Source organism: Odocoileus virginianus, chromosome 26 (assembly GCF_023699985.2).
Source record: "Odocoileus virginianus isolate 20LAN1187 ecotype Illinois chromosome 26, Ovbor_1.2, whole genome shotgun sequence".
Taxonomy (NCBI): Eukaryota; Metazoa; Chordata; class Mammalia; order Artiodactyla; family Cervidae; genus Odocoileus; species Odocoileus virginianus.
In genome coordinates, this window is record NC_069699.1 from 37,512,998 (window position 1) to 37,540,671 (window position 27,674).

At 38.5% G+C, this 27,674-nt stretch overlaps 1 protein-coding gene across 16 annotated transcripts in view; it reads left to right on the forward strand.

The window, feature by feature from the left end:
- The window catches only part of FHIT (fragile histidine triad diadenosine triphosphatase), a 1,472,927-nt gene that overhangs the window by 666,047 nt on the left and 779,206 nt on the right, over positions 1-27,674 (forward strand). For all 16 annotated transcript variants that reach the window (XM_070455767.1, XM_070455768.1, XM_070455766.1 and 13 more), the window contains one exon: positions 21,270-21,385. In XM_070455767.1, coding sequence (XP_070311868.1) covers positions 21,286-21,385 — 100 coding nt within the window. In that variant the 5' untranslated portion in view covers positions 21,270-21,285. The remainder of the gene's footprint in view (positions 1-21,269; positions 21,386-27,674) is intronic.

Below are 27,674 nucleotides of genomic sequence, written 5' to 3' on the forward strand. Positions count from 1 at the left end.
CGCGGCAAACATGCACTTCACTCTTCCTTGGTGACAGTGACGTCGTTTATGATCCTTTCTCAGTGCACCCTCAAAACGGGTTAATGTTTTCTTGCTTTGTACAGAATTTCATAGAAATAAGTGCCCTAGGGAAATGTTACTTGTCTATTTCTTTTTTTCCCCCCTAATATTAATTCCCTCTACAGTTGATAATTAATACTACTGTGGATTTACAGAATTCGCTAATTAGCAAGAAGCTTGACATTTACTAATATAAAACTATGAATAAACCTACTAATTTAAAAATTATATCACCATCAGAATGTTCCCATGGAAGCTGGAAGCCCCAAGAAAAATGTAGTCTTTAGATATTTGTTAACAAGGTGATTAGTCAGAGGATTACCATAGGACATGTTATCTCAGCGTTTGAAGTTTATTATGCATGTTCCTAATTCAAAGAGTTGAGATTCTGGAAGATGACATGGGTTATCACATCTTTACTTGAAACAGAGGGAACCATCTCAAAGGCTACCATGAGAGCTTTCCCTGGATCTCTAAAGCCTAGACCTGGCAAGAAAAGGTAGGTTTGCATGTCATGCTACAATTGTAGTTGATTGGCAACACCTATCTGAAAGGCTCTGTTAAGATGCTCTTCCCAGAGAACAAGTTATAGCTGGTCAGTGATGTCCGTCCTGGGTACCAGAGGAGAAATCCACAGCGCGAGTGCCAGGTGTGGGCCTTCCCTGATACAGACCAGGGCAGCGAGCTTCCCAAGCAGCTTCTGCGCTTTTCATTGGGCATCAGAGCTCCTGAGAATCTGGAGTTAGCAGCTGAGATGTTCTTCCTGGACGCTGTGGCAGGAGGAGTAAATAATGCCGTGCTGGAACTGCTGAGTGGAACTCTGACCTGAGCCATGAAAAGGCTTCCTGTGGCCACGTGTGTCAGGGAAGAAGGGCAGGGAGCTCACCACGGGCTGAGTGAACGGCACCGAGTTTGCTTCCTGAAAACAGAAAAGGACTGAGGCAGGGCTGAGAGGGGACACCCCTCTCTGTCAGCAGTGGTTCCGCCAGTGGCGTCTGACAGCCTGCACCTGGCACACGCAGGGGAGGACGGCAAGTGTAGGAGCTTGGTTGTGCCAGCAAAGCTGCTGTCCCAGCAGGGCTCTTGAAGTCGGAACAAAATCCCTGGAAACTGGGATAAACCTTGTCAAAAGAATTTTTTCTAAGTCCATTTGTTGTCTTTTATTTTTCAAAAAGCAATAGCCTTCTTCACACTGGTCATCAAACTCAGGTTCACATATATAGGTTACTAATCGCTGGCATTTGAAATGTTATTTTGAAAGCAAGAGCCTTTAAGACTTGCTTGAGCTCTAGAGGTGCTCCTTTGGGAGTACACTCATCATCGGTTTTCTGAGGACTCACAGTGCATTCAGCTGTGTATATGCACTTCGTTAGTGATTGCTTGTCTGCCTTTTAATTACTGTGTTGTACAGCTCAGCCCAGTTAGCAATGAAAGATGCCATAAATCACCCCTAACAATGGTACGCGCTGGAAAGAAAGTTGCCCCTCACTCTTCATGTGCCTCATGTAGTGGGTGAACCAAGTGGGCAGATATGTCAGAGCCATGCAGGGTCTAGAAGAGTTCACTGTGCCCTTGGCCTGTTCCTTTGGCCTGCAGAGAAATGGCGTGGCCATGCGGTGGGCTCTGAGCTCTCTTTCCACTTGCAGAAAACCAGACTGACTCATGTTTTCCCATGACTGACTTGTTTAGTCATTAAATCATGTCTGACTCTCTTGCAACCCCATGGACTGTAGCCTGCCAGGCTCGTCTGTCCATGGGATTCTCCAGGCAAGAAAACTGGAGTGGGTTGCCATTTCCTTCTCCAGGGCATCTGCCGGACCCAGGGATTGAACTTGCTTCTACATTGGCAGGTGGATGGTTTACCACTGAGCCGCCTGGAAAGCCCCAGGGCTGAATACTATAGGCAGCAACAATTGTGCGCTTGAAAATTAATTCCTTTCCTGACAGCACACTCTTTTCTGTGTTCTTTCTTTCACCTCCTCTTCTCACCCACCTGGAAGTAGACATTTATATTAAAGAAAGTACAAGTGGTGTCATGTGGGCAGAAGGTCCTAGCACTGATGGAGGTAAAGAGGAGGAAGATGTCAGATGCCCTGGGTAAAAATCATATGTTCACCTTTTACTTGCTGTGTGGCTTTTGGCAAGTGACTTCTACTATCAGTGCTTTCCTCTTCCGTAAAACCAGGATAATGAAAATATCTCCTTACAAGTCTATTAAGAAGATTAAGTGAGATATTTACATAAAACATTTAGCATAGTGCCTGGTTTATAGCAAGGGCTGTGGGACTATTAGCTCGTTATTAGTATGATTAACAAATGCCAGTTTCAAGTAAGTTACTACATAAGTCTTCAACTATGTCTGCACAATGGATATCTGTATGGAGTGTGCTTGCTGACTTCACATGTATAAATGGTAACCCTGAGCACTATTCTCAGAAATGGCTTCTCTGAGCTTGATAAAGCTATGGAAAGAATGTTCTTATCCCTGCACCACACTTCCTAGAGAGTGTTCAGCACACTGTTCGTTGTGGATGTGAGGAAGCAGCTTCACAGGACACAGGTAGAGTGTCACACCTGGGTGAAGCCGCTACTCCTCACCTGTGATCCTGGCCTCCATCACCTCCCCTCAGAGCCCAGCCCATGCCCTCATCTTGCCCTACCCTTCTCTGAGCAATGCTTGGGTAGCCAGTTTGGTCAACTGAGATGAGCTTGGAGGTCTTATCTAACAAATAGATGACTTTGATCAAGTCATTTCACTTCCATGGGTTTTGTTTCCTCCATATCTACTGTATAGGCTCTTGGGGTTTAAATGAGTTCATGCAAGTCAAGAGCCAGTACAGGCTGTGGCACACAAGAGGATTCAATCAATGCTCATTTTTGTCCTTAGTACGAGGCTCTTGCTACTGTTGACAGATAAAGTCCAGGAAGAAATGGATTTCAGGTCAGTCTTATTTTCCTCTGTTAACTACAAAGACATCCTTGTCATAGTTTCAGGGGGGACCAGCTTGTTCTTCAAGCTGGATATTTTGGTCTTCTATGGATCTGGGCTTGTCTTTCCTGGGTCCTCTGTATAGATGTCAATTAACATTTATCCAGCACCTCTTGTGTTCGAGGCAACATGCTGGGCACTGTGGGAGATGTCATGGAAGGTATGTATGCATAGGGCCAGATCACCTAGATAACTGTAAGAGCTTCATTTTTCTTTGGAGATCAGAAGGAAACCAGAAGAGGCAGTAAGAAAATGACCAATTAGTCTTCCCTTTTGAGAATGCTCAGCTCCAGGAAGCCCTCGCACAAGTGAGGAGGAGGACAGGGAAGAATGAAACAGTGCAGCATTATTATAAGGAAGGTGATAGCCAGAATGTAAATGAGGATGACCACAGAGGAAAGCTGTATTGAGTCAATGTGAATCATAAGACCAAAGTGACTGCATAATAGCCACCCTGCAAACTCCAGCTCTCCTGCAGAAGCTTGCCTGCAGATAGAAACATCCCACCTGGCCTGAACAGTGGAGCCATGTGATGGGATTCAGGTTAGGGTCTCAGTCTGTAGGCTCATTAGCGTTGGATGATGCTCCCTAGTAGGCAGCCAGAGCCTCATTACTGTTCATAAGGGTAAGCTAATAATTAAGAGTTCTGAGATTCCAAATGGTGACAAAAAGAATGAAGAGGTAATGAGACAGCTAGGAGTGGAGATCCCCTGACGAGTGCAGATCATGGTGAGAGGATGAGGAAAATGAAAAAGACACCATTGTTACTCCTTGGGATTCTGAGAAGTACCTGTTGTCTTTGGCACAGGGAAATGGGAAAGCATTTGTTAGGTACTGGAAAACTAAACCTCCCAGATGGAACCGTGAATGAGGCTGTGCTGCAGAATTTGTTCTGAGGGAAGAAGGGTCAAGGTTGGACTGACTTCAGATTCATATTTTAGTCTTTGGTGATAGTGAAATATGCAGTAGTGGGGTTAGTGAGTGAGACTTTCTTTTGATTGCTGCTGCTATAGGTCTGGTGAGGACCTAACTAGAGGCTATATTTGACAGTTTGTGCTTTCATTTAGCCAACATCTTCTGAGGACCTGGGAGAAGCCAGTGGATGGGTGGTCTAGACTGGCCTTGGGTTGAGGGATGTGAACTTAGATCTTACCATTAAATGAGCTTCCCATATGCTATTGAACAGGACTGAAGGAAGATCCTCATGCATTTCTGAACTTGTACCTTTACTGGATCATACCACCTGTGGCAGATTGTTACTAGGTTTTATCCATCATGCAGTTATCTTCTGAATAGCACAATTAGAAATTCCTAAATATGGTAGCACACTTAAAATAGAAGTATGTCCATCTATAAATCGCTAGTGACACAGGAGCTATCATCGACACTGTAATTAGCCTTACTTAGTGAAAACCTGTGAGTGACATTGCTTCATCACAAAAAATCAGGCACTTCACATTAGTTAAAAAAGTGGTGAAACCATCTTTCCTCTGTGAAGCGATGGTAATCATTGTTTTATATTCATGTTGAGAGCTTTAATATGTTCACTGTTAATGTTTAAAATGTAACACAATTTGGGTAATTTTGCTTTGGCTTTTTTTTTTTTTAACATACCAGAAGCCTTAAAAATTTACAGTGAAGTAAAATTTTAAAAAGTAAAGGACCTCGGATGTTTCTTACCCTCTAGGTTTCCCTGGTGGCTCAGATAGTAAAGAATCTGCCTGCAATGTGGGAGATCTTGGTTTGATCCCTGGGTTTGGAAGATTCCCTGGAGAAGTTAATGGCTACCTATTCCAGTATTCTTGCCTGGAGAATTCCATGGACAGAGGAGCCTGGCAGGCTACAGTCCATGGGGTCACAAAGAGTCGGACACAACTGAGCAACTTTCACTTTAGAAATCACTTGGGTGATTTCTACTGCTGAGAATGAATCTCAGCTTCCATCAGACTGAGAAGACATGCCATATTTTGTCCTTCACTTGAGAAATCTTAGTTTTTAATTCAGACTTCTCTCTTTGCTACCAGAGCTGGTTATCTACAAGGACAGGCTGTTGATTTTCTAAATGGCTCCAGGACTCAATGCTTGTCTTAAAGACTGTCGCCACCCATGTTTGCTTTGGCAGGATGCATTTTTAAAATGACGTGAATAATTTTAGATTTTATACATTTTTGTACATATGGTATTGTGTTTAATACTCAAGTCAGGTTGAAAAGTAAACATGTAAAAGTCATCCATTCATTCCCTACATATTTTTCTGCTTGATGAAGAGAGCTTTAGGAGCAAATATTTTTGCTGGTAGGCTCTTTCTGAAGGCCATGTCTCCAGTGGATCAGTGGGAAAAGGGAGTTGGCAATTCATATAACACAAGGATATTTGAAAAAAAAAAAATCCCTAAATATCTTCTCCAGCACATAGTCATAGTGGAAATTAAAAATATGCAGAAAAGGTAATAGAACTGATTCCAAACCCATTTTCTCAGAGGAAAAGCATTCTTAACTTCCAGACTTCCCATAAGTACATGTACACATTCATGCAAATGACTTTAAAACAGTTTAATATGTGTGCTTGCTCTTCTTTGAAAATAAATGACATATTTGTATAGCATGAGTGCCAAGTTCTATTATAATTATATAAATACAAGGTTATACATATTATAATTACATAAATAAAAGGTTATATATTTCATAAATATAAGGTTTTGTCCTCCTTATTTGTATTTCATTCTCTCATTAGCTACAAATCAGATGTCATTACTGAGGGGTGGGTGGCGGCAAGAATGTGTCGGTCTAAAGAGTTTTGGGGCACTTCAGGGAATCGGTGTAAATACTTGTCAGGGAATTGGCAGTAAATGGGCAGGGGTAAGGGGCCCTCGGCTTTCAGTGAACATTAGAATCACTGCGGGAACTCTGAAAAAATAACAAAACTAAAAAAAAAAAACTCTTAATGCCTTAATGTCCAGTTCTCAGCCAGACCAGTGAAATTAAAATATATTGTAATGGGCTGTTGGTGAGGGTGTTGAAAAATTGGAACCTGCGTTCATTGATGGTGGTCATGTAAGATGATGGGGTCATTAAGGAAAACAGTTCAGCTGTTCCCTAGAAGAGTTTTCGTATGACCCAGCAATTCTTCTAAGTATTGCTACATCCCTAAGAGAGCTGAGGGAGAAGAAACTGGCAACCCACTCCAGTATTCTTGCCTGGAGAATCCCATGGACAGTGGAGCCTGGCTACAGTCCATGGGGTTGCAAGAGTCAGACACGACTTAGCGACTAAACCACCACCACCTTAAGAGAGCTGAAAACATAGATCCACATAAAAACTTGCACCCGAATGCGCGTAGGAACACTGTTCATAAAAGCCAAAAAACAGCAACAAGTAAACTGAGTAATGGACTAAAAAAATGTACAATATACTTGAAATAGGATATTATTCAGTTTTTAAAAGGGATCAGCTACTGAAAAATGCTTCATGAATGAACATTGAAAACATTCTGTAAAGTTGAAAGAAACCAGACACAAAAGGATTCTGTTATATGGAATGTTTAGAATAGGCAAGTCCATGTGTGTGGGGGTGGGTGCTTCATTTGTATCTGGCTCTTTGCAACCTCATGGACTGTGGCCCACCAGGTTCCTCTGTCCATGGAACTTTCCAGGCAAGAATACTAAAGGGGGTTGCCATTTCCTACTCCCGGGGGTCTTCCCAACCCAGGGAGCGAACCTGGATCTCCTGCATTGGCAGGCAGATTCTTTACCACTGCACCACTAGGGAAGTCCAGGCAGGTCCATAGAGACAAAATAATGTTTTCCAGGGCCTGCAGAGAGGCGTAAGTGTGGATTAACTACATGAGGTTTCTTTTGGGAATGATGAAAGTATTCAGAAACTAGATAGTGGTGATAATTGCAAAACTTTGAAAATACTGAGAACCACTGGACTATACAGTTTAAAATGGTTAACTTTAAGATACGTGAATTGCATCTCAATGTTTAAAAATCTTTGGAAAAGATACTGGAGTATAGGGATCTTTTATAAACTCCTTCTGAGATGATTTTAATGTACAACAGTAAATATCTTTTTTTTTTAAATTGAAATTTGAAAACTGAACACACTGTGGCTTAAATCTTCATAAATTTCTCATCACTCACTCACTGGAACATCAGTCCAGGCCCTGCCTGGTCTGGTCTCTGTCTGCCTTTCAAGCCCATCTCCTCACCTCTTTGTGTGGCTTTCTATTCTCAGATTCCGCCATCCCACTGTTCTTTCCATTCCTCTCAGACCCTAAGCTCATTCTTGCTTTGGCACTTGCTGTTTCTTCCATCAGGAAACTTCTGTCCCCAGAACATAGCAGACTGTTCCTCATTCAAGTCTCAGGTCAGATGTTAAGTTCCCTTTCTATCTGCACTGAACCAGTCCCTTCCACCCCCTCCAATTCTCTACCTATTTTTGCTCTTGATTATTTCCTTCACAATCAGAAACCTTTTTGCTTTGCTGACTGATGTGTGGGCTCCACCACTTGCTGTTCCTCTTCACCCTAGCCCTGGAATGCTCTATTAGTGTCAGGGCTGCCATGTTTAGTACCTAGAATGCGGCAAGTGTGTAGTGTTTCTTGAATGAATAAATTAGTGATTAGAGTTTAGGGACCAACCAATTCAAGGAAAGATCATTTCAGTATAATCAATCCCTGAAGATATTTGTTGGAGAAAGGGAAGGAACCAGTGAGAGTGAGATTAGAGATGCTGCACAAGGAAATGCTGGAAAACATTAAAGTGATAGGGGGAGGGGAGTAGCTGATGAAGTGAGAGATGGAAGTAGTAGTTGGCATTTTGAAATATCTGTGTTTTCTGTTTATAAATAGCTGAGCTTCAGTTGTTTGTTTGTTTTTTGACTTGCTAACAATTGAAAATTTGTCTTTAGTGACACCATGGGTTGATGAATTAAATACATTTTACTAAAATTTGGGTTTTCTTCTTTGTGTTAAAATGTAACTTTTGTTTGCCTGAATTCTGAGACACTTTAAGATGTCTTCTATTTCTTTTTGTTCTTCTTGTGGGATATTCTTAGGCTGTCTCCTGTGGAATTTTGATGTTTGCCTGTAAACCTAGAATATTTCATCAATCATCTAAACCTAAATGTTTATCTCCAGCTATTCATTTATATACCTTGATTGCTTTTCAAGTCATCAGTAAAATGTGTTTGAGAGCCTGGCCAGCAGAAAGGCTGTTGTTCCTCAGATGACAAGTCATTTTTCCTGTTGAGTTTAGTCTTAGGATCCATTAGCCAGTAGCTTTCAAATGTATTTACATCTTTGCTTAACAGTTGAGCCTCCTTTTTTAATGAAATGTATTGAAATAGAAACTTACTTACTTGTTGGTAGAAGTGTCTGGAGTTATTTGCAGTAGACTTCTAATGACCCCCCAAAAGGATTGGTCATGCCTTCTAGGATTGGTTTAGATTCCTGCTATTTGCTGAATCATGTCAGGATATAAAAAGAGATTATTTTTTAAAGTAGATCTTGTCACTCCCAGCCATAATTGAATAATGTTTATTTTTCAAGGTAAAAATACACATATTATTATATTATGAAATAAACCAAGTTCCAATACAAGTTTTTCATTCTTTAAACCAAAAGAACAATATTTCCTTCTCATCATGTCTGGCTTCTTGGTTGCCTAGGAGATGTCAGTTTTCATAGCAGATTGTTTTAGCTAGAATACTTAGAAGTCATTTCTAACTACAGTACAAGATATTTTTAAGTAATAGCAATTTTTATTAGGGATTTGTAGAATCAGAATGCCCAGTATTGACAAAATTATGGGAAAATGGCCCTTCTCTCTGTATTACTTTTGAATGTAAATTTATAGAAACATTTCCTGAGAGATATTTGCAGTACATATCAATAGCCTTGAAAGGTCACTATTCTTTGAACACAGTGATTCTGAAATGTAGGAATTGATACATGAGAAGTAATCAAATAGGTGCATAAATGTTGATGTATGAAGGACCTTCCTCGTAGGGTTTTCAGGAGATTAAGTTGTTATAAAGAAATTTCTAGAATGATGAAATAAGGAGTAACTGTTAGTTGTTACATCTACTTGTGAATCACATGCAACTTTTTAATAGACATTGCTCTGTCTCTAATACAGAGAGGTGTTAGCAATCATCTAATGGTAGTGTAGTGCCAAATTTTTTTTTAATTTTGCTTAACTAAAAATTATGTATCCTGTATATGAAAAGAACTACTCCAAGCAACTTGCCATTAACTGACTTGTTGGTTGACAAGTAACAATTGTTTATTGAATAAAATTGGCTATTACTTTTTGCCAGAGTAAAATGCTAACATTAATACAATGACCAGCATTTACTGCATACTTATTAAGTGCTTTATGTGTGTCCTTGAGAAGAGATTATTGTTATCACTGTTTCACAGACTGACCCTTGAGCTGTTTTTTTTAACCTCATCATCCTAGAGGTTCTGCTAGAGGGTTGGGCTACCATAGAGATTTCTATTGTTCAGAAATCTATTGTTTTAAAAAACTCCCAAGATCATTTCAATAAACCTAGTTTTGGAACTAGTGCTTGGGGAAATACTTAAACTTTAATGTGCATATAATACAACTGGGAAGCTTGTTGAAATACAGATTGAGACAGTAGGTTTGGGGTGGGTACATGCATTTCTAACAACTCTCAGGTGACAAAAATGTTGTTGACTAGGAGACAACACTTTGAATAGCCAGTCTACTATGTTGCTTATGGAAGTAGTTCAACGTTTCATTTGTCCCAAAGAAATCATTTACTGTAGCGAAAGATAGTCATGGAATAATGGTCTGTTGGTTAGGACTTCACATCCTCATGAGCTTGGCCTTTTAGGTCATTTGCTGAAGTCCCAAGTTTCTCAAACTTGAGTTGTTGAGTCTTGAAGATTCACATTCTCAAAAAGGAGTTTATATTTTAGGTTCTCCATTTAGTGAAACATTGTGAAAGTAACAGACATATATTCTGGATCACCAGTTGACTGTCTTATATATAAGAAGAGGGTATTGTCATGTGGTTTTTGCACTAAGGAATCCCCTAAAGTGACAGTTAACTTTAATTCAGCCTTTCTGAAAATGGAGTTTCTGAAGTCCTGAAGTACCAAGTTTGAGAAATTCTTAAAGTGTCCTATGTAAACAACTGGGCCCTCTAAAGGGGACCCAGTAAGGGTCCGAATGACTTTGAATCAGCCACTTGCTAGACTTACGCAGCATCTCTAGAATGAGAGGACTGGATCTAAATAATCTTTTTGGTCCTTTTATGTTGAAAACTCTAGGATTGATTTTTATTTTTCTGTTTCTTTTTTTCAAGTACAGTTGATTTACAATGGTGTGACTTCTCTCTGCCATACAGAAAAATGACTCAGTTTTATATGTATAGGCATTCTTTTTTTAATATTCTTTTCCATTATGTTTTATCACAGGATATTGAATATAGTTCCCTGTGCTATAGAGTAGAACCTTGTTGTTTATCCATCCTATACTTAATAGTGTATATCTGCTAACCCCAAACTCACAGTCTTCACTCCCATACCACTGTCCCCCTTGGCAACCACCAGTCTATTCTCTATGAGTCTGTTTCTGTTGCATAGATAGATTCATTTGTGTCACTTTTTAGATTCCACTTACAAGTGCTATCATATGGTATTTGTCTTTCTCTTTCTGATTTCACTTAGTTTGACAAATTCGAGTTGCATCTTAGGTTTGAGGTGTTTTTTGTTTGTTTGTTTGTTTTGAGAGTATTAGAAGTCTGTGACACTTATTTTAGTCGGACATGAATATAACATTTGTTGGCAAATCAGGAAGAAACCTGATCTACTCTAAAATGAGTCATTGTCATCTCCTGCTATCAACAGGGGAAATTTCACATTTTGAGGCATTTGCTTTTGTGGCTGATGAAACTTTTTCCACTACATGTTTGGTCACCTATCTAGCCCTATTGAAGAGGTGACTGATCAAATTCACTGAGTCACAAAATTAAATGTGAATAGTAGAGAGCTACTTCCTTTCTGTTGACTAAATTTTGAAGATGATGTTCTAAAAATAATATGCTACTAGCTGGTAAAAATTATGGGAGACAGAGGGGTAGAGATTGGTTGTAAAAGGTGGAGAGGTCAAGAGAGGATACAGATAGATTTTGTAGCTGAAAAGATGGGAAATGGAGACTCAGTAAATACCTGTAAGTTGCATTATTTTTAGTTCAAAATGAATTGTTACTAAGAAATACAAATTTAAAAATTAATTAACTAAAAATATGATTCGAGTTTTACTATATTTAGTTCTGTCATTATTTATATAGAGACACATGCAGGCCTCAGTCACTTTCTGGAATGAACCTAGTCCCTTCTATTTCTGTCTTAGCTAAGACCACAAGTAAGACTAAGGTCCTAAGCCTTACACTGAGGTCCCTGACACAGTTCTTGGTTCTCTGGATGCCAGAAGTTATCTTCTTCACATTTATTAAGAAATAGATCCCAGGAGATGATTTTTCCCTGAGAATTCCACAAAATATGGTACATTCAGCCATCTTGCTTGGTTTTAAAAAAGATTCAGCAATTTGACTTTACTGTAAAATAAATTGCTTTCTGTACTTTTCATATGAGAAGGAAGTATTTAATATTTATCTCAGAATTGCAGACAGTTTCAGATTCTGGAGATGTAGGAATCTTCCTATCACACAATATTGGCTCTTATTCTTTTCTACCTTTGTTCTGTTTATAGTTACTGAAGTATTTTTCTTCTCCACTGAAATTAAAACTTGAGGTAGCATGTGTGCTAGCATTGCAAGTGGGCAGAATTTACCACAGTTAAAGGAGAGGCAGAATTGGATTTGAGCAAGGAGATATAAAAATATTACCATTTGGGGCTGCCTATGTCATGTAACAGACATAGTGAGATGTGCTCTGTCATCCATTATTTTTAAATTTTATAAAATTAATTTACAAGGGTTAATTTACAAGGGTTAATAAGGTAATTTACAAGGGTTGTGTTTCTAGTGTAAAGCAAAGTGATTCAGTTCTACATGTATACACAAACACACGTATTGCTTTTCAGATTCTTTTCCATTATAGGTTATTGCAAGATACTCAGTATAGTTCCCTGTGCTGTATACTGGTGGTGGTGCTGGTTTAGTCTCTAAGTCGTGTCTGACTCTTGTGACCCCATGGGATTCTTGTCCATGGGATTCTTCAGGCAAGAATACTGAAGTGGGTTGCCATTTCCTTCTCCAGTGCTGTATAATATCTGTCATCTATTACTTTCAGATGAGATACTTGAGAGTGAGAAGTTCAGTGAATCACTGAGGATCAGGGAGTGGTGGAACCAAGACTTCAGTTTATGTGCTTTGGACACTCATTCCACCTCTTGATGCTTCCTCTCAACAATGGGTAGTTTGTGAGTTGTCTGGATATACCAAAAGGGAAGGAATAATGAAGAGAGCAGTTAACATTTCAAGTTTTTGGCAAGCTAAACTCATGAAAAGAAGAGAAATAGAAATAAATGAGCCCTTAGGCAAGAATGATAACTGAAAAGGATGCAAGGGAGAGGCAAGGTAGCCTCGAGTAGAGCAGAGATGGGTCATAATTAAACCTAACGGGAACTCTAGGAACTGGCATCCTGGAAGACATGTTCATGCTGATACTCATCAGCAGTCAGATGGATTGAGGCCTTCTCCCAAAAGGCATCAGGAAGAAAAAAATACATGAGAAAATGGAAGAAAGATTTGAGAGGGAGAAGGAATAGAGGTGTTAGATATGTTGGAGAGGGAAAAATTTCCCCTTCTACTCCTCTTGAATTCTGGTGGCTGGACTCACGATACAAGTGACACCAGAGAGCTAACAGGCAAAAAAAAAAAAAAAAAAAAAAATTAATTCATATGCATGGTGGTCGAGGAACTAAGAAGTGGCCAAAGAAGGCACCTTTTATATGTTTTAGAAAAATGTATGAGGAATTGACAAGATAAATAAACAGGTTTGGGGTGTTCGATCAGTGAAGAATCTAAACAGTTTAGACTTGTCTTAGTAAATTAAAGAAGTAACAAGATTTGTTCATATAGGCTTCCTGGCTTGTCTTCCCTATCTCTGGGGATAAGGGAGTTCTACCTCCAAATGCCAGGAAGGCACCTTGCATAGGGGAGATTTGCTTCCTGCTTTCAGGGAGACAGATGGGGAGGGTCACAGTATCCCTCTTACACTGGCTATTGCTTAAGTAGCTTTAATACAGAATGATCAATATGCCATTGAGGCACACTTTGGGGTGGCCTTCCAGAACCCCAACAGATAGAATCCGTAAAAGGCAGAGAAGTCAACTGAGGTCAGGGAATATTTGGAAAAAATAGCAACCAAGCATATAAAGTATCCACTGAAAACTAAAGACCTTATGTGGAAAAGGTTAATAGACATCCAAACGGTAGAAATCAGGAAAGTAGTCTGTAGTGGGATGAATAATATCATCACTGAAAGGAACCTCAGAATTATCTTATTTGAAAATAGGATCTTTGCACATATAATTAGTTAAGATGAGGTTATCCTGGGTTGGAGGGGGCCCTGAATCAATGACTCGTGTCTTTCTAAGAACAGAACACAGAGAGAAGGCTGCAGTGACAACTTGTCTCTAGGAATATTATAGAGTAGATATTGGAAAATTGTTCCCTAAAAAAAATTAACTTGGAATATTACATAAAATATAAAAATATTTACTCAAAAGCATAGTTGAGCTTTGAAAAAAGGCATGAGGGACAGAACCAAAGAGGGAGCTAAAATTTACAAGAGGAAGCAGTGCTGAGCTCGCTGCTGCCTGGTGTAAGGGAATGTCTGTGGGCCTTTGAAAATAAGATATACGAAAATTATGATCCCTAGAGTAAGCAGTGGCCAAAAACAAAACCAGCATATCAGTAACTATTTGAAATTATAACATCATGTTGTTTTAAAACATCAGAAATTGGACAGAGGGAAGATGGGGGATGAGATCTGAAAGAGATCCAGGGTGGTTAAGTATATGCTAAGGACAAAGATACTGGTCTGCTTTTAGATATTGATGAGGAAATTGAGCTTTAGTAAGGATTGTAATAAGATGAGAATAATGCTATTGAAACAAAATAGAATGTGTAATTTTTGTAACATAGGAAAAAGCTTGATTTAGCCTGTGGAAGGTAGGGGGAGGAGAAAAAAAGTGAAACAAAAAGATAAATGAGTATGGATGTTAAACTAATCAAGACAGATTGTCCAATGTATAGAAAGCAAAATGCTATGTTTATTAAAAAAAAACATTTAAAAGGACACAGGTGGAAGATAAGGGGATGGAAAAATTTACGCTTGTCAGATATAGACAAAAAGAAAAAGGAACAACAGATGAAGGGAATAAATTAAGCAGGGACATATGCCCATGCCATAATGTAGAAAAGCAGTAATTTCTGGCATGTGACATTGATTAAGCAGTTGCTGTTAGAAATCTAATTCAGTGTTTTCAGAAACTGATGAGATGAGACAAAAAGTAAGCAGAGGAAGATGTGGAAAACAAGCAATGATTTGCTCTACCATGTATGTAGAACTTCTTACTCAACAAATGCAGAATGTTTTATCTTGGAGGGCATGTGGATTAGACACAAGCTTCAAATTTTAATGCATCAGGGAGGAAGCCTCACATTCTACCAAATCAACATTATAGAGGTTCTTTTCTCTAACTACAGTGCTTTAAAATCAGTCATTATTAACAGTAAGATAGCAAAAGTGTTCCATACGTTTGAAATGAAAAGACATACTATGAAATAACCCTCAGGTTAAATAGGAAAAGATAACAAGAACAGCAGAATTTTAAAGCTGAGTGATAATAAAAGCACAGTAGTTCAAAAACTGAGAGAGATAGCTAATGGAGTTCTTTGATGGCAATATACAGCTTTTGTTACTCAAGAAAAAACTAGAAAGTCTGCAACTCTGTAAGCTCAATGTATGACACAAATAATTAGAAAAACTGTAACATGGTTACCTGAAGAAAACCAAGAAAGAAAAAAAGGGAAACAAATCTAAATAAGGAAAATAAGGGACAGAAAAAATTAACAAAAGCAAAGAACCAAAATATAGTCCTCTGAAAAATTTCATAAATTAGATATAATAATCTGTTAAAAAGGATGTACATTTCTACCAGTACAGATGAACATATATGTGAAAAGGATGTATGGCTAAACAAACTGATGGAAGAAAAATTTAACAGCCATTAAATTAATTGTATGTAATGATTACCAAAACTTAATCTTAAAAACCAACCTATTAAGTTTAATTTTGAAAACAAAAAACAAGTAAAAAATACTGACCAGATTCACCTATGACATTAAAAACACAAATAATTCAAATCTAGCCATGTATTAAAAAATGCTAATTGTACATTGAGGCTAAATTGAATTAATCATAACAGTGAATGGATGTTCCAGTGCTTTAAAAAATCTTTTACTGTAACTTACCACATTAATGGCAAAGAATGAAAAATTGCATGATCATTGATAAAAAGCATTTAATAAAGTTTTTTCTTTTTCAAATAGAAGCAGCTCTTACCAAACTTGAAACAGGAAAAACTTTTTAGCTTAATAAAGGCTTTATCCTAAGAATCTATAGCAGATGTCATTTTTAATGGAAAAAGACAAAAGTTTAAACTCATTCTTGTTAAGATTGGGAACAAGACAAGAACACTTCTGCTGCTGTTATTTATCAACATATTACCAGATACCTGACCAATGTAGTAAGACAAATCGATATCAGTAGATTAATTGAAAGAAATAATTATGATTTATAATAAAATCATTTATTTAGAAAGCCAAAGAGAATCAGCAGAAACTGTTAGCAATAGAAGCATTCAGCTAGGTTGCCAGCTCGTAAGAGCAGCAAAAATAAATCAACAGCTTTTGTCTGTATTGGGAGTAACCAATTATAAACTATGATAAGATACCATTTATAATACTGACATAAACTAAAAGCTATCTAGGAATAAATCTAAGAAAGAATTCATAAAACATATATGGGAAATTTAAAACCCTATTACAAGGGTTTTATTATAGAATTATAGACCGTAAATGCAGCATTTATAATAAATAGATTGAATATTGTGAAGATATTGTATTTCTTCCAATAAAATTTAATTCTAATCAATGCCTGAACAAGAGTTGTTTTGAAGGGATATAATTGAATCTAATATTTATATAAGAGAATAAATAAGAGATAAAGAAGGACCTTCACTTTGCAAAGCATTACTATATATATAGCAGAAGTTGGCAAACTACAGTCCATATGCCAAATGCAGCCTGCCTTCTGTTCTTAAAAATAAAGTTTTATTGGGACACAGCCACATCCATTCCTTTATTTATTGTCTGTAGCTACTTTCATGCTGTCAAGCCAAGACTGAACTTGGCCCTTTAGAGAAAAAAAATGTCTCCTCCTATTCTCTAGCATCTAGCATAGAAAAGGATATAATAAAGTCTAGACTCACTCCTATGTACATACGGGAACTAAGTGTAATCATTTCTACCAGTTGGTGCTAGGAAAGTTGGTGCACAAAGAGAGAAAAATGAAACCATTTCTGTACTTCAGAAACAGCTCCAAGTAGATTAAATACCTAACTGTTAAGGGTGAACATATAAAACTGGTAGATGAAAATTTAAGAATACATTTTTGTAATCTTACAGTCGAAAAGGGTTTGTTGTGAAATATTCAGAGAGCACAAACCATGAGAAGAAAGTTGATGAATACGTCAAAATGAATGCTTTTGTTCAATGGAGTCTGTGATAGAAAAACTAACAGATGGTGAAAATACAACTGTCATGTTTAATACACTAAGATTAATATTTAAATACACATGGGACTCCAAAAAATCAGAAAATAAGAGGGAAGAAACCAAGAAAAAAGAGGGAAAAGTATGAATTGGTGATTCATACAAACAGAAATAGACCTACACACAGATTGCACTGTGTGCATGCATGCTCAGTTATGTCAGACTCTCTGTGACCCCTAGCCCACCTGGCTCCTCTGCCCATGGGATTGTCCAGGCAAGAACAGGGGAGTGAGTTGTCATTCCCTCCTCCAGAGAATCTTCCTGACCTAGGGATCACACCTGTGTTTCCTACATTGGCATGCAAATTCACATTGGAGACTAGTTAGTTAAAATTCAAAAATGTCTTTTTGCCTGTCATAGAACTAAAACCTTGGAAATCAGATACTCTCAGGTGTTGACAAGGGTGTGGGAAAATAGAAATCTTATATTGCTTCTAGGAATGCAAAATGATCCATAATGTTTTTAAGATTATAAGTATCTATATAACCTAACACCCAATAATGGGACTAGCATAGATGCCCACAGAAATGTATGTAAGTGTAGTTATCTCAGTGTTATTTGTGGTGAAAGACTGAGAAAGCTAGCTCTTCTGCACTAAAAGAATAGAAAAGGAAAATGACAGTGGAGTGCAGTGAGGGAGAGTGAATTACATCTGTTTACAACACCCTCTAAAACAGCATTGAGAGGAAAAGACAGATTTAAAGCTTTATGCAACTTCTATACAAATTTTAAAACTATGAACAGGAGTTTGACACATAAGTGAAGTCACTCAGTCGTGTCTGACTCTTTGTGACCCCGTGGACTGTAGCGTACCAGGCTCCTCTGTCCATGGGATTTTCCAGGCAAGAGTACTGGAGTGGGTTGCCATTTTCTTCTCCAGAGGGTCTTCCTGACCCAGGGATCAAACCCGGGTCTCCCACATTGTAGGCAGACGCTTTACCATCTGAGCCACCACGGAATCCTTTGACACAAAAAGTATTTATAAAAAATATAGTGAAGCTTATAAATACAGCATTAGTGGGTGTTAGTTGCTCAGTCATGTCTGACTCTTTCTGACCCCATAGCCTGGGGCTGGCTCACCAGGCTCTTCTGTCCATGGGATTCTCCAGGCAAGAATACTGGAGTGGGTTGCCATTTCCTTCTCCAGGAAATCTTCTAGATCCAGGGATGAAACCCATGTCTCCTGCATTGCAGGCAGACTCTTTACCATGTATTTATTAAAAAATCCAGTGAAGCTTATAAATATAGCATTATATTTGGTTAAAAAAAAAATGAAACCCCAGGCTGGGAAAGGAAGGAATGGGTTTGATCATAGAGGATGAAGTGAAAATAAAAAGAAAAATGAAAACCAGAAGAGAGTCTTTCATGGATTGGCAATAGTAGCTCATCAACTGAAGCGTGTGCTTAAGTCAACTCTGTAAAATTATCCATTAGAGGAAACAAGGTCCACGGACGCTCATCCTTTCAGAACTGTTAGATTCAGATGCTCAACCAGTGTCATCAGGTATGGGTCTCTCTCTGTATTTTGGTTTTCCTGGCCTCTGTGTTGGCTCTGATAAGAGGCAGACTCTTTCTAGGGTACTCTTTAGCTCTTTCAAGTTCATGTCACCTAAGCAGAAAGAAAGCACTTTCTCCATAGTATGAGCAGTCATCCTCTCATGAATATCCTTTCTTTGGCTGGTTCATTTTTTCTCCTGTGAGCACCCCTGAATCAGTCATGTGACACAGGACTAAGGGTGCCTGCGTCACTTTCCCATCCCTAGAACCAGGCAGTAGGAAGAACCCAACATACGGAATATGGTGGGATACTACCCAAACAGAAATTACGGTAATACGACCAGAATTACAGAAAGTGGATGCCAAGGGAGCAAAAATACACAGGTAACTTTAGGGGACTTGAACCAATGCTGTTTGAAGAATGATTGAAATGAATTGCATGCTCATTCTGGAGAAACTGGGGCAAACAACAGTTTAAAACACACAGATTAACTTCAAATATCTAAAGCATTTCCACTTGGCATGATACTTGTTTCATATGATCCGTCAAACCATAAATCCATGATGAAAGGTGAACTTGGTAGGAAGGGCAACTATGTAATTGCTGAAGCTGGTTATCTGAAAAGAATTGGTTAGTGAATTTCATATCACTGTGTATTTTTGAGCATAGGCTAGCCAGCTACCTGGCAAAGATTTTGTAGGAAAAGATTGGGAGAATAGTTGGGTTTAACCAGTGGTTCTGAATCATCCAGATATCTTATTAAAGCTTAGAATTCTGGGCCCTTCTCCCAGAGTTTTCGGTTTGGTAGCTTTGGAGTAGGACTCAAGAATTTGCATTTCTAATTTCCCCAGGTGATGTTGATGCTATTGCTCCAGGGAACACACCTTGAAAGCCTCTGGGTTAGATGATTTTCAGTATCCACACTGACCTTTCATTTTTATGAGATACTTGTACTTGTTCTCAGTTCAGTTGTTCAGTCATATCACCCTTTGTGACCCCATGGACTGCAGCATGTCAGACTTTCCTATCCATCATCAGTTCCCAGAGTTTGCTCAAACTCATGTCCATTGAGTTGGTGATGCCATCCAACCATCTTATCCTTTGTCGTTCCCCTTCTCCTCCTGCTTTCAATCTTTACCAACATCAGGGTCTTTTTCAATGAGTCAGTTCTTCACATCAGGTAGCCAAAGTATGGGAGCTTCAGCTTTAGCATCAGTCCTTCCGATGAATATTCATGACTAATTTCCTTTAGGATGGACTGGTTGGATCTCCTTGCAGTCCAAGGGACTCTCAAGAGTCTTCTCCAACACCACAGTTGAAAAGCATCAATTCTTCTGCGCTCAGCTTTCTTTACAGTCCAACTCTCACATCCATACATGACTACTGGAAAAATCATAACTTTGAGAAAGACTTAACTTTGTCTCTGCTTTTTAATATTCTGTCTAGTTTGGTTGTAGCTTTTCTTCCAAGGAGCAAGCATCTTTTAATTTCATGGCTGCAGTTACCACCTGCAGTGATTTTGGAGCCTCCTAAAATAAAGTTTCCCACTGTTTCTCTTAGTTCCCCATCTATTTACCATGAAGTGATGGGACCAGACGCCATGATCTTTGTTTTTGAATGTTGAGTTTTAAGTCAGCTTTTTCACTCTCCTCTTACACTTTCATCAAGAGGCTCTTTCATTTCTCTTTTCTTTCTGCCATAAGGGTGATATCATCTGCATATCTGAGTTATTGATGTTCTAGAAAGCAGTATTTGTATATTGAGGCAAATTATCCATATTATTTCTTTGTACCTGAAATGTGTTAAATTCTGGCTATATGGGTACTTGTAAAGTAGATGGATTTTGCATAGCCCTCTGTAACTGTTGGGTCACTGAAAGCATTAGAGCCATTAAGCAACTGAACATTTATTGGTATGCTTCATAACACAGTCCTCCCTTTTATTACGTCATCCTTTTTGTAATCCTGTTTCTGTTTTCCCATGAGGATTCAGTTTTCATCAGTTTTGTAGTAGGGTTGTTCCTGAATTAGAAAGCCAAAGTGGTTTCCCAAGGTGGATGTGTATTTTCTTTCATTCAGAAAGAAACTCTGTCTTGTATAGATTTTGGCTCATAAAAATCATTTCTTGGTACCCTGGATGTCAAGTGTCAAATCATCCTTTTTCCCATCTTCTTACCCAACCCCAGCCTGTGGCCCTCCCTAGGAAAGAGGATATGAAACACTTCACCTACCTTGCTCCATACTACCTCTACATCAACCAGGAGTTATTTTCATTTTGAACTCTATTTTGTTTCTTCTTCTTTTTCCTCAGATTTTTTTTTTCTCCTTAATTTTTGAAAGTTTGCTATAATAGTTCTCTGGAAGTACACATATATTTTTGTAATTTTACACAAGGTCAAACAGCATTTGTACTTTTTATAAATTGCTTTTAGATAAACAGATAAAACCATTTGAGAAAAGAGAGACCCCAGAGATACCTCTTTAAGAATTAGAAGGTTTATAGTCAATGCTTAACCATGAAAATTTTTAGCTTCGCAAAAATGATGAAACAGGTGGTTAAAAACAGTACCTGACAGATTGGACCTAAAGGATTTGAGTTAAGGTGACTACTTGAAAAGCAGAGGGATTTAAGAAGACTGTTTTGTTGTCTGTGTGTGAGCTTTTGCTTGAAAACACTAAATCCAATGCTGGTAGAGAGAGTGGGATATTTTAAGAGGACTTACCCAGAATACATCTTAGTGAACATTAAATGTGGGGCAGCTTAAATGACATCTTCTTGGTAGCTACGGATCTGTAGTAATAGACTCTACTTTCTTGTGTGTGATCTGAGTTTCTCAATGGAATTTGATGAACATCCATTTTCTACATCCTCTTCTCTTCCAGACTTCACCTTGAGGAAATGTTCAGATTTGGCCAACATCTCATCAAGCCCTCGGTGGTGTTTCTCAGAACAGAACTGTCCTTTGCCCTGGTGAACAGGAAGCCTGTGGTACCTGGACGTATCCTTTTTAGTAAGAGAGAAAACAGACCAAATGAACACAGACATTAACCTCTAGTATCCGACCAAAAAGGTAAGCAAGGAATCCTCCTGCCTCCCCCTTTGGAGAAACCAGGTAGGACAATATTCACATTTATTCTGAATCCAGTTGGTGGCACCAGTAATATGCTTGATCAACGCTGCAGAACTTCTAAAAAAGAGTTGCTTAGCAACTGTGGCTTTGAAGGTGAGTTTTTGCTTGACCTTTTCACTGTTGTAGATGTGTAAATAAATAGGTGCTTCTAAAATGGATCCAATGAATATCCTTAGCACTTTGTTTTCAGGTATCAGGTGTGTACTTTAATAGTAAGATAAGAGATTGGGTGACACTTGTGATGTGGAAGTAAGGTGTTACATGAAGATTTGAGACTGGCTTGGTGTCTTTACCTCCTGGAAATCATTCAAGCTATGAATTTTAATTGCATTCAAACACATAAATATACTACTATATATATATATATATATATATATTTTATGTTAGAATCTGAGATAGCATTTTCTCTTGGAAAACATCCCAGCTTCTAGATCATTGTCTGGTGCCATTGGTGGTGTGGGGTATTTTATTTCCCTCTGACCATCGATTTCAGTAGAAGCTTTATTCTTTGCAGTGGGAGAGGCAGAATTTGGTGAAATGCTCTGGAGAGTTATTTTTATGTTGTTGAAACTATCAGTCGTGGCTGTATGTGGATGACATTTGTACTAACTCTTCAAAAATTTCATCCCCCCCCCAACTTAATTTACTATGCAGAGGGCAACAAAGTATGAAATGTTGTATTTTAAGATAATAAGCATTTCCACATTGAGACATGCTTCTACTTTGAAATAAATTTCTCAGTAATTTTGAGTATATAAAGGTGTCAAGATTTTTTCCAAGAGTGAGTTATATTTTTTTTAATGGGATTTTTGTAAATGCCTGAAAGCTTGATGAATCATCTTCTTTCTTGACTATGTAACTACTAATAAAATATGCAGCAAAAGATAATTGTGGTTTTTGTGGTAGACTCCCAAATTTCTTGATTTGAACTTTTAACCTAAATAAATTTCATAAATTTATGAAACTAATGATAATATCAATAAGCTAGTAAATAATATATATTTTCTTGATAATATTTAACTTTTAAATTTATAAAAATATTTAATTTTATAAGTATATAAGATCAGAAAATTTCATCTTCTGTTTATTAAAGTAAAAACTCTAAAATGATGTAGAATGCTCCTATAAAATGACAGTTTTTAAGTTTTGTAACAATTTTAAATTGAGTTTCTCCAAAAGACCTTGAAGTTCTTGAAATAACACAGGCATTTTATTTTCTCATTTGATTTTGCTGCAAGTCTGTGGTTTCCTTTTTCCTTTGAGGATTATTTTTTTAAGCAAAATGTCGAATTCCAGTGTCAAAAGGATACTGTTTAAATGCCACCTCTCTTTGGGTGTCAGTTTTAATTGACTTTTGTCAAAGAACTGAGGGAATTTGGGATGAAAATGTGAATTTAGATGAACAAATCTTAATGCTTTGGACTGAGAGTATATGAGGTTGTAGAGATACACTCTTTAAAAAACAGTTAATAATGGAATGAACTTTGATTTTTTTTTTAAACGCCTGTATTGATGGTAAGAAACTTGATTTTTCATGGTCTTTTTAACCACCTCAGGAAAGTGTGCTGTGTCAGACCTGAGTTGCATATGTGTTTGAATTGAAATAGAGGTGTCTGCTTCAAGGAAAATATTTATAGTGAACAGTGAGCAGTTAGTGAATGATGACTCGTTTTGTTCCAGATGGCACTGAAATTGCCATTTTGAAAATGAGTCCTGGTTGATTATCACCTCGTTGAGTAAATGCCAAGGACGAGGGGAGCATTGTATTAAAATCCACAACCTCAGTTTGTTTGGAAGGTAGTGAGAAGGACTCAGCTCTTTCCAAGGCTAAGAATGGTACACTCTGCAATCAGTGTACTCTGTAAAGCTCTTTTACATCTACAGTGTTTAAGGTAATTTCAGGGGCAGTGGATAATGGATTCAAGCAATCCTTTTTATATGATGATTCTGAAACTTTTTATTTTACTTTACCTTGGTAAACTCTCTTAGGTGACAACTGTGAGAAGAATCTTAATAAGTTACTCATTTGCTTGTGTGAAGTAATATTCTTTTGTCCTGTGATTTGGAAATTGAAACAGTGAATAGCTCTGCCTACTAACATTTCATAAAATAAATGGTGAAATGGTTGCAGCAGACCATCACTGCCCCCCCGCCATCCTCCACAGTGCTCTACCCTGCCTGCCCTTAAAAAGCCCCTTGTTGTGGGTCTTCTAGCTCTTCTGATTCTCTACCCCTGGACTTCCTCAGCCCAGCCTACATCTCTCTCTAAACCACAGCTCTAATGTTACCACTCTCCTATTCCTTTGCAAAAAATCACTGATGAATATAATGAATATCCTTTTATTTGAGAATTGTTGTTCAGTCGCTCAGATGTGTACAACTCTTGGCAATCCCATGAACTGCGGCACACCAGGCTTACCTGTGATTCACTATCTCCCAGAGTTTACTCAAACTCATGTCCATTAAGTTGGAGATGCCATCCAATCATCTCATTCTCTGTTGTCCCCTTCTCCTCCTGACCTCAGTCTTTCCCAGCATCAGGGTCTTTTCCAGTTTGAGGATAAAGTCCAAAAATCTTAGCATCCCTTTAAAAGATTTTCATTATCTTAACTCACCCTCCCCACTTTCCAGCTATTTCCTTAAACAGATGTTGTATTTCCCTTTACCTGCTGACCCCACTCTTTCTCCTGCTTCTCTCTCCACCTCGAGGTCCTTCCCTTCCTTTTCACTTGAACTGAAGTGCTTACTTCAATACCTGTCCTGCCCTCTTGGGAAAAAAAAATTCCATCCATTTTGTGACACTTGATTCCTTATTCGCATGTTGATTCATTCAATAGTTTATTACTGAGCTACTCTGTTCCAGGCTCTCTGCCAAACACTAATCCCAGTCTGCCCCAAACCAGATATGTTCATTTCTGTTTGTCTGTGTGTGGAGTTGTGTTCCTGGAAAGGGATGGGGGCAAAATCTGCTCTTAGTACGTCTCTTTTTCTTAGCACCCAGGGTATTGTGTTGACTGAATTTAAACTGAATCTGTTAACATCAGAAGTTTGTGGATAGTTTCGATTAATACTGAGATCCTGCCTTTCCTGTATTCCCATGCACAAAGCCATGTCTCGTCACCATTTTATTCCAGATTTATTAGTATCTCATCCAACTTCCCCTGCATGCTTTGTCAGTTACAGTCCTGTTTACATTGCTGTTATGAGTGTCCTGTGTTAAGCCTAAATGCAGTGAATGGACTGATGGCACATGGGAAGAGATTCTTTTCCATTGTTCTCTGACTATGTGTTAATTGGCCAATGGATGAGTCTGTATTTTAAGGGCAGTATATTGCTATCTTGTTGTGAACTGGAAAATTCTATTTTGTGTTTTTGATGATTTCGTTTTTAAAAGAGTGTTGAGGTGGCCTCCGGGGAATGCGCCATTCAGAAGAGACTTGTAAATGTCATCTTTGAACTTGTTTCCTCTCTTAACATTTTGCTCCCCACTCCTCAACCTTCTTTTCTTTTTGACTTTGCTCACTGGCTCACTTTATACCTTCCTGAGGAGGAAAAGAACCGTCAGATCAGGGGCTGCAGATATGCTTTTGAAGCAAGACTTTGCTCACATTCTCAGAAGAGCCACTTATGTCCCTCCTCGTCCCCACCTAAAGCAGACACTTCTGCTCATTGCAAACAGCGTTTAAAGTTGATTGAATAGGCTTTGGCCTCTGTGCAACACTCTGGAAGCATAGGACTGACGGTCTTTAATCCCTTAATTTCCTGTTGCTGGAAAATGCTTTTCAGGGAGTCTTGGGAAGAGAACAGAAGCATTTGGAAGTTGCATCTTCAGAATTCTTCAGCAAACGTTTTATTCATGTACTTGGTGCAGCCCAGCTATTGTTCGTGGCTTGAAAACATTTGAGTCAACGTGGTTAATACTTGTCTCCACTCCACCGCATCTACCTCTCCTCTTGAGTTGAGCATGAAAAATGAATTTGAACATTAGTGGAATCCATTTGGGGACTGGGGCTTTTATTGTAAATAAAATTATTCATTTGTTATGTCCTGTAGTTTTCAGCAGATAGTGTATTGATCTTTGGATTACTATTCAGCATGGCATATGGGGCTCTGACATAAGGGGAACATGGCCACGTTTGTGGACAGGTTGAATGCGTTGTGTAATGACAGAAACAAACCTTGCTTGCTGGCCATACTATATTATACAAATCATTTGTCAACAGTTTATTGAATCTGTTATTAAAAAGAACAGATTCTTCCAAGTGGGAGCATCATGCACAGAATGTTATCAGGGCCAAGCCACGTTAGGATGATACATTGAGGACAGCCTTACAAAGTGTATTTGTGAAGAATTAGGCTAGGTAACTTAAAGGACATTTCTGCTGACATATTAGAAACAAAAGTTTGGTGCAAGGGAAATTGTGTTCTAAGGTCCAACTTCAATAGATAAAAAAGAAAAATCTGGCAATTGCCTTTTAATACAAAATTTTACCTCCCTAAGCGAGTAGTGTTCTGTTTTCAGGCCATTGCCATATTGAGTATTCTTGAAATAAAGGAACAGATAATAAAAATAGCTTCATTACTTAACAGTGCTTCTTACGGAATAGATGCTATAGATAAAAGTGCCCTTTTAGTCCTTCCGTAAAAATCAGAAATATTTGTCATTTCCTGAGTAGGTTGTAATCTTGTGAATTTCTTTAATTGTTCAGGAAACTGCAGTTATTAGTGATCTCATGATCTTTTCATTTCTGAAAAAGAGTTTCTTTTAAAACCTTCCTGTGCAAATAAAATGAGTGCAAGCACTATTTTAATATCTTTATTACTAAAGATAGACCTTTTTGCTCTTGAAATTTCCCTGAGCATATGCCTTCCCCTGCCCCCACCCCCCACCGTTTTTGAGCCTGTTGTATATTACCCAGCTTAAAATACTGTAGGAGACGTGTTCAAAGCTGAGCATGCACCCTTTGTCCTGAGCCGAGTAGTGGGAAAAGTTGGTTTCCTTGTGGCCATATTTTTCTTGATTTTATTTCAGATTGTTGTATCCAAAAGGTCTGCAAGCGGCAGTGATGGCTCAGAGTGTCCTTATGCCGTCTCTATGGGAAAGGTTTCCATATAAATGTGTGCCTACCTCTGGGGCCATAGAGTACATTGCCTCCAGCTTGAACAGTTTGTGACGGCATTCGTCAGGAGGAACACAGAAAGCTCTCCTATGTTTTCGGCATGCACTAAATTGACTGCTATCTTTTTTCAGTGTCCAGAACCTAGCGCAGAGGATCCTGCCAGTCCCCCTTGTGTGACTCGTCTATCTTGGCTTGTCATCTGAGGAGTAACTGCTCAGAGAGAAAATATGGTTATCTCAAATGCTGTTTCTTGGGTTGGTAGTGAGCTCACAATGTTGAGTAGGATTCTGAGGCTGTATGCAGGGGCAGTGGGCAGTAACTGCCTCAGGTAGCAGAGTAGAAAGTCTCCTTGCCAAGACTTTTCTTCTTTTGGGTTTATTTCTCATTCCTGGAGCTGAGACTGGCATCTTTATTTTTTTATTATAGACAGAATGATGGATTGTTGGCACCTGACACTGAAGGGTTTAATAGATTCTTTGTGTGTGTGTGTGTGTGTGTGTGTGTGTATGTGCAACGAACATTTGAAATTGGATGGAAAAAAATGTGTGGATTTTATATATTTTGCCCCGGTGACTTCAGATAAAGGTGACTCCCCCATGAAACAGTGTGCCTGATGCATGCACACTGTTCTCTAGACTTCATCCAGCCCCTTCCCGCCGTCCACATCTCTCCCTGGCTCCTCGCAACCTACTGGTCGGTGAAGATACTGGTGAGTGGTGATTTTGTGGTTCACGTTGCCCCTGCACTTCATTCCTTAGTTGTGACTGTTTTCCTTTGACCTTGACTGCTTCCCCATAATAGGATCTACCTTCTAGCTTCAGGACCTACTGTGAGTGGGGTGAGATGAGCCAGCTTGACCATGGTGATGGCATTTGAGGAGGAAAGTCCTTCCGGCTTTTTAATCAGAGCTTTTAGGAGGTTTCTGTATTCTCTTAGAGTTGCACAAAGCCCACAGAATTATTTTACAACCAGAAAAAGATACCTTTGCCACCTGCCAATCTCTCACAGAACATTATCCTATTAGTGTGTGTGTGTGT